A 13,513-nucleotide genomic window follows, 5' to 3' on the forward strand; every position below is an offset into this window, starting at 1 on the left:
CAGTGTTCCCCAACCTTCTTTGCACCGGTGACCGGTTAGGAGTCGGCATTTTACTCACGGACCGGCTGTGGTTGTGCCCACACACGCATCTTCTTCTTTTCCTTTGGGCTTCTCCCTTTAGGGGTCGCCACAGCGCGACATCCTTTTCCACGTAAGCCTATCTCCTGCATCCTCCTCTCCAACACCAACTGCCCTCATGTCTTCCCTCACGACATCCATCAATCTTCTCTTTGGTCTTCCTCTCGCTCTCTTGTCTGGCAGCTCCATCCTCATCATCCTTCTACCAATATACTCACTCCCTCCGCTCTTGTAGGTCACCCTATCTTCGTGCCTCTTATGGGGAAAAAAAAAAGTGTTCACTACAGCCATTTGCATCCTTGTTGCAAAGTCTACCACCATCTGTCCCTCCAGGTTCCTTTCCTGGATGCCATACTTACCCATCACTTCTTCATCACCCCTATTTCCTTCACCAACATGTCCATTACAATCTGCACCAATCACGACTCTCTCTCTGTCTGGGATGCTCAGAACTAGTTCGTCAGGCTCCTTCCAGAATTTCTCTTTCACCTCTAGGTCACATCCTACCTGTGGGGCATAGCCACTAATAACATTATACAGAACACCCTCAATTTCAAGTTTCAGCCTCATCACTCCATCTGATACTCTTTTCACCTCCAAGACATTCTTAGCCAACTATTCTTTTAAAATAACCCAGACTCCATTTCTCTTCCCATCTACACCAATGTAAAAAAATTGACACCCTGCCCCTAAACCTCTAGCCTTACTGCCTTTCCACCTGGTCTCCTGGACACACAATATATCAACCTTTCTCCTGATCATCATGTCAACCAACTCCCGAGATTTTCCTGTCATATTCCCAACTTTCAAAGTCCCCACATTCAGTTCTAGGCTCTGTGCTTTTCTCTTCTCTTTCTGCCGAAGAACCCGCTTTTCACCTCTTCTTCGACTTCGACCCGCAGTAGCTGAATTTCCAACGGCGCCGTGCAGGTTGACGGCGCCGGACGTTGTTAACCCGGGCCACGACCGATCCGGTATGGAATTCTTTGGATGAACGCTCATATTTGTTTGGCAAAGTTTTAAGCCGGATGCCCTTCCTGACGCAACCCTCTGCATCTATCCGGGCCTACAGTTTGCACTGGCTTGTGGCCCCCATAGGCCTGCATTGGCGTACACACACACATATATACAAACACACACGCTCGCCTCGCTTCTGCTTCCTCCTTCACCGTTCGTGGTGCGTCCACTGTGGGCGCGCTGGAGGAGTGGGAGTTGTTGTAGGCAGCCAGACCAGACTGCAGTTCCGTAGCTCCTCAATGAGAGGAGACTTTGAACTCCGTAAAAGTAGTTCTGCCTTTGTCGAGCGGTAACCTACGACTGTATCTGTATCAGAGCGGACTTGCTGCGTGAGAGTTAACTGTTGCGATAAACTCGTATTTTAAGTAGGACTCCTGATGTTGTGCTGTTTCAGTTCGCGAACGTTTCGTTCAAACGAACACATCTTTCCAGTAAACATAATGAACTAAATTAGTTTATGAAATGATTTCATTCTTTGCGCTTTCCCGCCGTTAGCCAGCCCGCTCGGACGGGAAACGGAGGCGTTCGAGCCGGCCGGCACCGGAAACGGAAGCGTTGTGTGCAGTCTCGACGTGTCAATTGAGACGCGCCGCTGTTGCGGCGGAGAAGATCCGGTCAATTTTCAAAATAAAACACATTGACACGCGAATTGCAATACAACAGAAATGATATACATTGGTCATTCTTTCTCTGCGGCCCCGTAACAAATGCCCCAGGGAGCGGTGGTTGGGGACGACTGGTCTAAAGTCTTCAAAATATAATACAAAGAAAGAGAAAATATCTTGTTGAAAACCCTAACCATGGATTGAAACTCTAACCCTGGCTTGAAACCCTACTTTGAACGCCTGGCATGGGCTTGAAACCCTAATTTGAATCCCTAACGCTTGTTTGAAACATTAGCCTTGAAACCATAAAAAAAAAAAAAAAAAAAAAAAGCCATAAAACCCTACTTTAAAATTCTAATTTTCAACCCTGACACTTGATTGAAACCCTAATTTGAATTTGTAACTGTGGCTTGACACCCTTGTTTGAAACCCAAACCCTGACTTAACACCGTAATTTGAATCTCTCACTGTGATCTGAATCCCTAACCCAGGCTTGAAACTCTTGGTACAGTATCATAAACGATTGAATGCTGACTGTGTGTTTCCAGACGAGAAAGAGCTGAAGGACTGCCTGATGGTGCTGGTGGACGACCAGCAGAAGCTCTCGGCCCAGATGGCCAAGAGCACGCTGTCGGCGCGACGTCTCTGCCAGCGTCTGGTCATCCTGGAGCGCTACCACATCTCGCTGAGCTACAGCATGGTCGAGAAGGACAAGTTCTCCTGGAAGTTCCCCGTCAGCTCCCCGCGGCCCGCCGCTGACAATAAAAGGTATTGCGACACAAGCGTTACACAGTCCGAATGTGGTTTCTTCGCTGCTGAGTGCGGTGTTTATTCTTTCAGCCCGCGTCCGGACAGCAAAAGCGTGGAAGGTTTGGCCGTGGTGGGCTCCAGGGCGGCGCTCTCGTTCGCCTTTGCCTTTCTGCGTCGGGCCTGGAGGTCTGGTAAGAGAAGTTCCAGTGTGCGGGGTTCTGCAAATAGTTTTTATGAGTAGTTAGTTTTGCTAACATTAGAAATTTGAATCGCAAGTGAATGGTATCGCAGATGTAACGGCCAATCAAATTTGCCATGATGTATCACGATTTTCCGGAGCAAAAATTCTGTTTCAGATCCAGCTGGTGGCCGTCAAGCCGTAACAATGCAGTATATACCAACATGTATCTTGTTTTACAATAATACTTAACGATTTTATAATTTTATTTGGTCCTGCGTATGGCTAAAAAGTAACGCGTGGAGTCTCTTGGCCAAATGTGCCAAATGCACTGTGCTATGTTTTCCATTCTCAGTGCGCCATACATTTATGAAATGCACCTCAACCCTAACCTTGGCCTGAAACCCTTCTTTTAAATCCTAACAATTTCTTTCACACCCTCACCCTGTTTTGAAACCCAAATCTGTCATCTCAATCTCTGGCAAATCTTAAAGCCTAACCCTGGTTTAAAAACTCTAAATCGTAAACTCCCATCTGTAACCTGACCGTGGCTTAAAACCCTACTTTTAAATCCTAACCCTAGTTTGAAAGCCTAACCCGTGGCTTGACACCCTAATTTGAAATCTTACCCCTTGTTTGAAAGCCTCATCCTGGGTTGAAACTCAAATCTAAACTTTTAACACAGGTTTTGAAATCCTACTTTTAAATCCCAGCCCTTGTTTAAAACCGTAACTCTAGCATGAAACCCTACTTTGAAACCTGAACCCCTAAATCCAAAATCCTAACACAGGCTTGAAACCTGATATTTATTCCCAGATCCCAGGTTTGAAACCCTCCTTTGAAATCATAACCCTAACCCTGTCTTGAAACCCCATTTTAAAACCGTGACCCTTCCTCGAAAGCCTCACCTAGCTAAAGCATCAGCCTCTGCTTGGGCGCAGGAGACGACGCAGACCTGTGCAGTGAGCTCCTCCAGGAATCTCTGGACGCTCTCCGCGCCCTGCCCGAGGCCACGCTGTTCGACGAGGGCACCGTGTCGTCTGTGTGGTTGGAGGTGGTCGAGAGGGCCACCAAGTTCCTGAGGTGAGCAGGCCGCTAGCGCTCCTTTTGCGACACCGCACTAAGAACCCGCTTGCGTTCTCACGCGTTCTCGTCTCCCCGTGGAGCAGCGACATCCACGGAAACGCCACCACCAAGGCCAACATTCCTCTTCAGGACCAGCACCTGGCGCTGGCCATCCTGCTGGAGCTTGCCGTGCAGAGGGGCACGCTCAGGTACCCTCACAAACCACAACTAGCGCCATACTACCAGGGTTTTTCCTGGCCCAAATCGAGGCAGTACCATTCTGATCGTTCACGTCATTCACTGCTGTGAACATTTATATTCGTCAACTGAATTTCAACTGTTTACTGTTTAAATCATACATGATGTCATAGTTTTGAGAGCCACAGATGTCCCGGAATGAAACCTACCTCCAGGTGTATTCTTGCCCCACATTCAAGGCCAACTTCTTGTGTGCAGTCAGTTGCTGTCCGCCACCCTGCTCCTGCTGCGCCTGTGGGAGAGCGGCACCCGAGAGATGGACAACGAGCGCTCCACCCAGGGCACCAGCGCTCCGCTGCTGCCCCTTCTGCAGCGCTTCAAGAACATCTACAGTAGCAAGGACGAGCCCATCCCAGACGAGGAGCCAGAGGTCGGTGTTATGTCTTACAAATCCAATGGCACCTCTAAGGTGGAACACATCGGGTTTTGGCCTACAATCAGTTTTCCCCAGAGGAAATTACGGAAATTAGATTATTCCCTTTCAGGGTCAAACTGTTGGCATCGTATAACCCTAATTTTGACACCTTACCCTTGTTTGAAAACCAAATTCAGGCTTGAAATTCAAATTTTAAATTGTAACTTTAAAAAAAAAAAAAAAAATTCTAACCTAAGTGACGTGACGTCGCCGGCCCAAAATGATATTTTAAGCACAATGGCTCATTTTATATTGAGAGAAGTCCACGTCGATATCGAGGCCATTGTGATACCGCAATATTGTGAATATTGTGGAAATGATCAATTTGTTATTTCCAGATCCTCTCGGCACCACTGAGTCCAAACGAGGGTTTCCTGCGCTACTTGACCTTGCCCCAGGACAACGACCTGGCCATTGATCTGCGACAGACCGCCGTGGTCATCTTGGCCCACCTGGACCGCCTGGCCACACCTCGCAGTCCACCGCAACTCAACTTGCCCACTACGCACAAGGTGACTTGCTCAGTCATTTTTTTGTCTTTATGTTTTATCTTTGTGTTTAGAGACAACATTTTAGTGATAAACAAGCTTCGGATACCCCGCTGCCCAATTGATGTTAATGTGCACGTCTCATTCTTCGTCAAAGGGGAACATGCAGGAGGTGATCGCGTGCGGCCTCCTGGGCTGGAAGCTTTACGCCAACTTGAACGGGCCCATCCAGTGCAAAGCCCTCGCCAACGTGGGCGTTACTCAAGTGGTGTGCTCGGAGAAGGGCTTCCTTATCCTGTCCAACAGTGGCGCAGTCTATGCCCAAAACTACAAGAGCACCACCCTGGTAAGAGGACACATGCTACACAAGTGTCCTCGAGTCCCTATTATCACTTCTCGTCACAGTTTTCGTTTTGTTTCCCACGCAACAGTCCCCCATGCTCATCTACGGGCTGAGCTCCAGGAAGATCACCAAAGTGGCGGCCCACCCGGAGGGGCAGCACTATCTGGCCTTGTCGTCCAGCGGGGAAGTTTTCTCTTGGGGCTGCGGTGATGGCGGCCGCCTCGGACACAGCGACACCACGTACGCGCCGCCCTCTGCTCACATGGCAACAAAGCTTTTTACATCTTTAAAAACCATATACACTGGAACTTTACCTGATGTCTCAAAAAGAAATGGAAAACTCATTCACAGACCACTTACAATGTTCCAAAGTCACAGGTGGCGTGATTGCCACCTAACTATAAGGCCATTTTGGCTTATCGGAGACTTATCTCACCAGACCATATATTGTCCAGGTATTTATAAAATTATAGATATTCTTTAAAATATTTCATGGTATTTTAAAGATGCGTATATAATATGCGTAATATGGGTGCATGGTCAGGATATCAAATTGGGGCTAGGGTTTGAAGCCACGCTCGAGGTTTCAAGTTAGGTTTTCATGTAACTGTAGGGCTTCATGGCAGGGTTAGGGTTTCAAGGCAGGGTTAGGGTTTGAAGCCAATGTTACGGTTTCAAGACTGGCTCATTGTTTTCAGTTAAGTTTTAAACCTGGGTTAAGATTTCAAAATAGGCTTTCATGGCAGGGCTAGGTTTGTAACAAAATGTTTCTCGCCAGGGGGTATGGTTTAAACAAGGATTAGGGTTTAAAATACTGGTGAAGGTTTCAAATTTGGGTTTCAAGCCTGGGGTAAGGTTTCAAAAGTAGGGGTTCAAGACAGGACTAGGTTTTCAACATAGGTAGAAGTTAAGGGTTAGGGTATCCCTAACTCTCACCCTAACCTTAACACGAAAAGGGTTGGGTTTCAAAGTCAGGGTTTCATGCCTGGGTCAGGCTTTCAAAGTAGGTTTTTAAACCAATGTTGGCAAATAATCAGTAAATGTTCTGTTTTAATTTTTTTTTTTTTTGCAAGGCAAATGTTAAGCCCTTAAAAATGTAATTTTAGCGAATCAGAGCGCTTGTAAAATTTTCGGCAAGGGCACAATCAAAATTTCAGCGACCTCAAATGCAGTTTTTGGATTCAGGTATCTGGAAGAGCCGACCATGATCACCGCCTTCAACGGGAAGCAAGCAGGAAAGCAGGTGGTGCACGTGGCCTGCTGGGAGCACATACAGCGCCGCCATCACTGCAGATGGTGAGCTCTACACGTGGGGACGCGGGAACTACGGTCGCCTGGGCCACGGTAAGCGCCACCTCCGATCACGCTCGCAAACAAAAAAATGCCGCCTCGCTTGTAAATATGACGTCGTCTGACTCGCAGGCTCAAGCGAGGATCAGCTGACGCCCATGCTGGTGACGGCGCTGAAGGGTATGAAGGTGGTGGACGTGGCGTGCGGTAGCGGCGACGCGCAAACGCTCGCCGTCACGGAGAACGGTGAGGAGAGGCTTCGAGCTGCTTATTGCCACTAGCAGTTTAAGCTAACTAAAACAACTTTTCCTTTGGAATGTCCACTAATAATGCTAGCAAACAATTTAAAATGCCATAGATAGGCTAACAAAACTACCATTAATGTTGCAGTGTTACAACCCTTTAAGCAAAAAGATATTTGAACATAAAATGTAGAGCAAAACATGTAGACAGAAAATATAACAATACTCACAGCCAATATTCCTTATCCTCTGTGACGAACTACAAATATTACTGTGGCGTACTGAGAAGCTAAGACCGGCTCCATGTTAAGTATTTCAGTTTGTGTATTATATTAAGGTGTGCACACCAGAATGAGCAGCACAATGTCCATAGAATTAAAGCAAAAAAACAACAACATTTGATGTCATTACTGTTTGGGTTCATAAAGTACAATATTGTAGTGATATTTTTCTTATTAAAACACATTTAAACCAATTAAAGTGCTTAAGATTAACCCCAAATAAACTGCAGATGTTCTAGTCTGCTTTTCCCCCAAATGTGTTATGAATTTTGCTAAAGTTGTCTATCTATCTGCATGTACTTCCAATAGAATCCTGGCTTCACTTTATTGTGTGAGCAATCAGGTTTGCGGCAGGTTTTTGCATGTGTAAACCGTTAGTAAATAAGGCCCAATACTGTATTTCTCTGGATTAAATGTCTTGGCGTCCTTTAACGTTCTTCCCGGTCCCTCCAGGTCAAGTTTGGTCCTGGGGCGACGGCGACTACGGCAAGCTGGGCCGAGGAGGCAGCGACGGCTGCAAGACGCCCAAGCTGGTGGAGAAGCTGCAGGACTTGGACATCGTCAAGGTGTGCTGCGGCAGCCAGTTCTCGCTGGCGCTCACAAAGGACGGACAAGTGTACACGTGGGGCAAGGGCGACAACCAGCGCCTGGGCCACGGCACGGACGAGCACGTGCGCTACCCCAAAGTGCTGGACAGTCTACAGGGTGAGACGGACGGAGAGCAAGCTGCTCTGAAAATTACATCCATATTTTGTACAAATCTATCGTCATGGCCTTCTGTACAGCACTGTTAGTAAAAGGTAGTCAAGCAGACTTGTAGAAATAAATCCCATGTGGTTCACCAATTTAAAACCTAATAAAATATGAAAAACACTTCTGCTAGCGAGCCGCTTGTTATGTTTGTATTCAGGTAAGAAAGTGGTGGACGTGGCCGTGGGCTCGTCGCACTGCCTCGTCCTGACTGATGACGGCGAGGTGCACAGCTGGGGCAGCAACGACAAGCTGCAGCACTTCGACACGCTCTTTTACAACAAGAAGAACCCCAAGGCTCTGCCGGGTCTCAAGTCCAAACACATCGTGGGCATCTCCTGTGGCCCGGGACAGGTGATTATTCAAATTTCACAATTTAAAAGCGTTAATACAGGTTCTCAAAGTCAAAATACATCAAAGATAAAAACAAATCACAAGAGACTTAACATCCACTGATCATACTGCATACTACGCTGCTTTCAGGGGTGCCGTTCTGTTTCATGCAAATTCAAAGTAGAGATTTTGTTACCATGACGACTGTGGGTGAAGCTAGGGGATGAAACAAAGCGAGCCTACTCGGTGTTGCAAATGTACTTACACGAGCAACATGTCTAGTGTGGCGTTAATGGAGACTTTGGAAGTCTCTTGAGAATTCCGACGGAGCAGTAGCCGTTCGCCCCTCTGCGTCCAGACTGCAAATGAATGGTGTGTGCACAAAGCCAATTTGACCATACAAAAGGCAGTGGGCAGCTTTTGCACTCAAGGGCCATGTTTGACTTTTAAAATGGATGTCTCATTTGTAGATGAGTTTAAAAAAAATAATAAAATAAAAAGTATGACTACATTCAAATTATTTTACATGGACATTTTATTTCATGACAAAAACATTTTATCATGGTATTATAATAATAAACAGTCTAAAGTGCATCAGCGACTATGGCTTTCCTTGCCCACATGCGAGGGCATTACCGCACTTTAAGTGTTCCATTCCCCCCCACCCCCACCCCCACATCACTCGAGCGGCAGTGAATCTAAAGCTTACTTGGAACTCTAATTTTGTTTTGTGACACGGAAAAAAATTGACAAATCGACGGCTCATAACTAAAAAAAAAAAAAACTTGTGAGCTGGGGCATTCGTAAATCAAGGTGCCACTGTATGTGTATAGTGGATCTGCAAATAATTGGCACCATGGGAAAAAAATAAATATGCATAAGCGGGGAGATTGGGGAAGAAAATACTGCAAATAAGCGAGATAGGACCCCCCCCCCCCCACACAAAATTCCACGAATGCCAAATCTCGAATATGTGGGGCTCCATTGTACAAGTCAATTTTCATAATAGGCCAAGATGAGCTTGCTTTCCTCTATTTTCCAGAGTTTCGTGTGGTCCTCGTGCTCAGAGTGGTCCGTTGGTCAGCGCGTTCCCTTCGTGGTGGACGTGTGCCCCATGACCTTCGAGCAGCTGGACCTGCTCCTGCGACAGGTCAGCGAGGGCATGGACGGCAGCTCGGACTGGCCTCCTGCGCAGGAGAAGGAGTGCATGGTGGTCGCCGCGCTCAACCTGCTCCGGCTCCAGGTAGTCTTTACATAAACACGCTTCCCCTGTGGAGCACTCTAATCTCCGCGCCATTCACTGTGTACAAGGAGTTGACCCGATTAGTCAACTAGTAGACTAGTAATCAGTCACATGCGTTTTGTAATTTTGGGTTTCCAATTAAAAATGGAAAAAAAAGGACTAATACTCTGATTGGAAGTTGAAGCTCGTTGTATTTGTCGCTGCAGCTCCACGCTGCCATTAGTAACCAGGTGGACCCGGAAGAGCTGGGCTTGGGGCTCGGCAGCACCCTGCTGAACAATCTCAAGCAAACCGTGGTGGTGCTCGCCAGCAACGCCGGCGTGCTCAACACGGTGCAGGCGGCCGCTCAGGCCGTGCTGCAAAGCGGGTGGTCCGTGCTGCTGCCCACCGCCGAGGAGCGGGCCAGGGCCTTGTCCTCGTTGCTGCCCAATACTGGTAAGTGCAACACTACAATTGCATTCTGTAGACATTTTCATGATGTTTGTCAAAAAAAAATAGGTGCCAGTGTACTTCCGGGTGATGGAAAAGTGATTGACTACCTCACGCTTTAATTTAAAACAGTGACATTGATAATGACCTTTTTGTGCCTTCTTAGCTTCTGGAAATGAGAGGAGCGTGACCCCCGGCCGCCGCTTTATGATCGACCTGCTGGTCAGCAGCCTGATGGCCGACGGCGGCTTGGAATCTGCTCTGAAGGCGGCCATCGCTGCAGAGATACAGGTCAGCTCTCAAAACCTAACTTTGAGGCCATTTTTTTAGCCAATCAGAAGCCTGCAGTAAGTCATTTCTGGAAAAAGCATAGGGGCAATAATCGTTAATAAACGATAAACGATAAATAATAAACTGTAACATTTGCACAACCGACATTGTCCCAGATGATCGCACTACTCGTCACTTTAAACCGCATACACTCCTTGAAGTCTCAGCGCCCTTTGCACAATGGTCATTGCACCGGACTATTGCAATATTAGTCGTTCGAACTGCTCTAAGTGCTAGAGGACTCTGCATCTTTTTGCACAATTGTTTTTTGTCAATGTCTTTATGTCCCCAAAGTGTTCTGTAAATTGACTGTTTGTTGTACTAGAGCGGCTCCAACTACCGGAGACAAATTCCTTGTGTGTTTTGGACATACTTGGCAAATAAAGATGATTCTGATTCTGATTCTGATAAAGGCAATGCAGACACTTAGTACTATTCACCCCCCCCCCCCATTTTATAGTTAAGATGCATTAAATTGAAGGAAATAAATTACTAGCATGAAAATGTTGTAGTTTGGTGTCACCCATCTGTCTAGGACCTAGACTGCTTGTGATTGGGGCTCATTTGCGTGAATTCTCGAGTAGGAGTTTGTCGACGTACAGGCCCTGGAATTCGCCCAAAATCGAATTGCTTTGAACCGAAATGGCCGACTTCCTGTTAAATTTGGGCGGGGCAAGAATTTTTCAGGTGCCCTGTCATGATGGACGTGCACCCATTCCCGTGTCCGTCTGTGAAACTGGCGCTTAATTTTTCGGACTTTCCAGGGGCCTCCCACTGAGTGAGTAAATATTGAAATCTTTTTTGGCTTGCTCACTATTCTCTCTGACAGGACATTGAAGCCAAGAAGGAGGCGCAAAAGGAGAAGGAGATAGACGAGCAGGAGGCTAACGCTTCCACCATGCACCGCTGTCGCGCCATCCTGGACAAAGACCTCATCAACACCGGCATCTACGAGTCGGCCGGCAAGCAAATACTGCCTCTGGTACAGCTTGTGCAGCAACTTCTGAGGTATCTATAGCTTCATTCGAACCTGTATTCTTATGCGTACTGAACATGGCAGGAGGCTAACGTGTCGGATCGTGTTGCAGGAATATCGCGTCGCAGACCATCGCCAGGCTGAAGGACATTGCCCATCTACGCATCTCTAACTATTTAGAGGCAGAGCACGACAGCAAGGAGCGCTCGGCGTCCTTGGACCTGCTGCTGCGCTTCCAGAGGCTGCTGGTCAGCAAGCTCTACCTCGGTATCAACGACGAGGTCAACGTCAACGGATACAGTGAGTGGTGCATTTAGGTTAAGCCCGCCGTGCACCGAGCGTCGTGGCCAAACGCGACTGAATTGTCATGCAGTGTGCGTGATGCTCCAAATAGTTTTCATGAGTGCCCGACTTGACAAATTTTGCTGCAATTCGATTTTTTATTTTTTTTTGTAGTGTAAAAAAGTACAAAAGCCAAACACTTCAGGGCAAGGAAAACACTTTGTCCTCGAGGAAATCATTTCATTTTTAAATTGGGCGAATGTGCCAGGTCATTCATAGATGAGGTTAAAACAAAGATTTAAATAAATGGGGTACTTTAATAATAAAATAATTTATTCTCCTTTAATTATAAATAATCAACCAAGTCGGCACGGTGGCCGACTGGTTAGTGTGTCAGCCTCACAGTTTTGAGGACCCGGGTTCAATTATTAATAAAAATAAATACATTTAATTAATCAATTAGGAAGAAACAAGGTTTTAAAAAAAACATCTAAATTAATGCAACAAATATTACAGCTCTCCCTCTCTTGGTAAGCAAAAAGTACGGTTCAGTTGTATTTAACTTTTAAGTTCAATATATTTGCATTTAATCTTGAAGATCTGTTTGTTTCTAAACATTCAAGTAACAATGTTCCTATTTTTAATCCCAGAGCTAATGATAAAACTGCACAATGTTACAGTGGTTTACAATAATATGAAGTATTTGTTTTAGGAAAAGAACCTGTTTCATTTTTGATGTGCACTTAGTTCCTGCTGCGCTACTATACTTGAATGTTGGTCATGATGTAGTATATATATATTTTTTTTAGATGGTGTAAAACGTTTGAGAACCACTGCCCTCAAGCATTTGACTCGAACTACAACTTCCCTCTGTTGTTTGTCAGATCGTGAGCTCCTGGGCGTCGGCTCGCTGCTGAAAAAGTACATCGCCTTGCTGTGCACCCACATCTGCGACATCCTCCCCGTAGCCACCAGCATCGCCTCCACCGGGCATCGCCATTTTGCCGAAGTATCTCATGTCATTGAAGGAGACCTGACGGGTAAGAAGCTGCACTGTGTTTGGTTGTTTTACATGACGCGTGAATTGTACTATCTGTGTTCCTGTGGTAGGTGTGCTCTTGCCAGAGTTGGTGGTCTCCATCGTCCTCCTCCTCACCATCGACGCTGGCCTGATGCAGGAGACGGGCTCCATCCCTCTCCTGGCCGGACTCTTGGAGCATCTGGACCGCTTCAACCACCTGGCCCCTGGTCACGAGAAGGATGACAATGAGGATCTGGCATGGCCTGGCATTATGGGTACACCAAGATCTTTGTATATTAAGTACATTTTGAATCTCTACTTTTATACTATTTCACTCTGTCCTTATTTCTTTAAGTACAGCAGTTGAATCAGTCCTTTTTTTTGACAGTCTTTTAAAAAAATGTTTTGGATCTGTACCTGTATTACAATACAGCATATGAGTACTTTTGCCACCTCTGCTAGGTGACTAACTTTGCTTGTGTTGGGGCAGGGTCGTTTTTCACTGGGCAGAGCTCTAAGAGCAACGAAGAGGTGTCCCTCATCCGCAAGGCCGACCTGGAGAACCACAACAAAGACGGCGGCTTCTGGACGGTCATCGATGGACGGGTCTACGACATCAAGGACTTTCAGGCTCAGTCCCAGTCGCTCACGGGAAACAGCGTCCTTGGTAATGGATTTGATTTTAAACTTATTTTCATACTTGAGGTGGGTATACTAAAGTGTTTGGCCTCTCACAGCCCAGTTTGCGGGAGAAGACCCGGTAGTTGCTCTGGAAGCCGCCCTGCAGTTTGAGGACACCAGAGAGTCTATGCAGGCGTTCTGTGTCGGCCAGTATATGGAGGTATACCTACTATGCCAGCACACTTTTGAAGTGTGGTACTTGTCAATCATTTTTAGTGGTTCTTCTTGTGGGGGATGGGGACCAAACCCTGCTGGCACTGACTAGCATACTAGACTAAATAACATGTAAGCACAAACTGACCCATGGGAAACAAATGGGCACCAGCAATTTACACCAACAGTATTTAAACTCACTTTTTGGCACTTTAAATAAATGCTTTTTCTTTTTTTATTTTTTTTTTATTTTATTTTTTTTTAATATACCTCCTTCCATTTTCTACCATGTATCCGAGGTCGGG

The 13,513-nt window shown here is 46.4% G+C and overlaps 1 protein-coding gene across 1 annotated transcript in view; it reads left to right on the forward strand.

Annotated features, from left to right (window-relative positions):
• Positions 1-13,513, forward strand: part of herc2 (HECT and RLD domain containing E3 ubiquitin protein ligase 2) — a 55,715-nt gene that overhangs the window by 4,297 nt on the left and 37,905 nt on the right. Inside the window, 22 exon segments of the mRNA XM_061682806.1 lie at positions 2,249-2,468; positions 2,541-2,641; positions 3,570-3,711; positions 3,798-3,902; positions 4,150-4,321; positions 4,705-4,878; positions 5,012-5,200; positions 5,286-5,437; positions 6,383-6,458; positions 6,460-6,541; positions 6,620-6,733; positions 7,464-7,715; positions 7,921-8,114; positions 9,136-9,336; positions 9,543-9,771; positions 9,932-10,056; positions 10,925-11,103; positions 11,184-11,371; positions 12,238-12,393; positions 12,464-12,649; positions 12,865-13,041; positions 13,112-13,215. Coding sequence (XP_061538790.1) covers positions 2,249-2,468; positions 2,541-2,641; positions 3,570-3,711; positions 3,798-3,902; positions 4,150-4,321; positions 4,705-4,878; positions 5,012-5,200; positions 5,286-5,437; positions 6,383-6,458; positions 6,460-6,541; positions 6,620-6,733; positions 7,464-7,715; positions 7,921-8,114; positions 9,136-9,336; positions 9,543-9,771; positions 9,932-10,056; positions 10,925-11,103; positions 11,184-11,371; positions 12,238-12,393; positions 12,464-12,649; positions 12,865-13,041; positions 13,112-13,215 — 3,518 coding nt within the window.

The sequence above is a fragment of the Phycodurus eques genome, chromosome 8, assembly GCF_024500275.1.
Source record: "Phycodurus eques isolate BA_2022a chromosome 8, UOR_Pequ_1.1, whole genome shotgun sequence".
Lineage (NCBI taxonomy): Eukaryota > Metazoa > Chordata > Actinopteri > Syngnathiformes > Syngnathidae > Phycodurus > Phycodurus eques.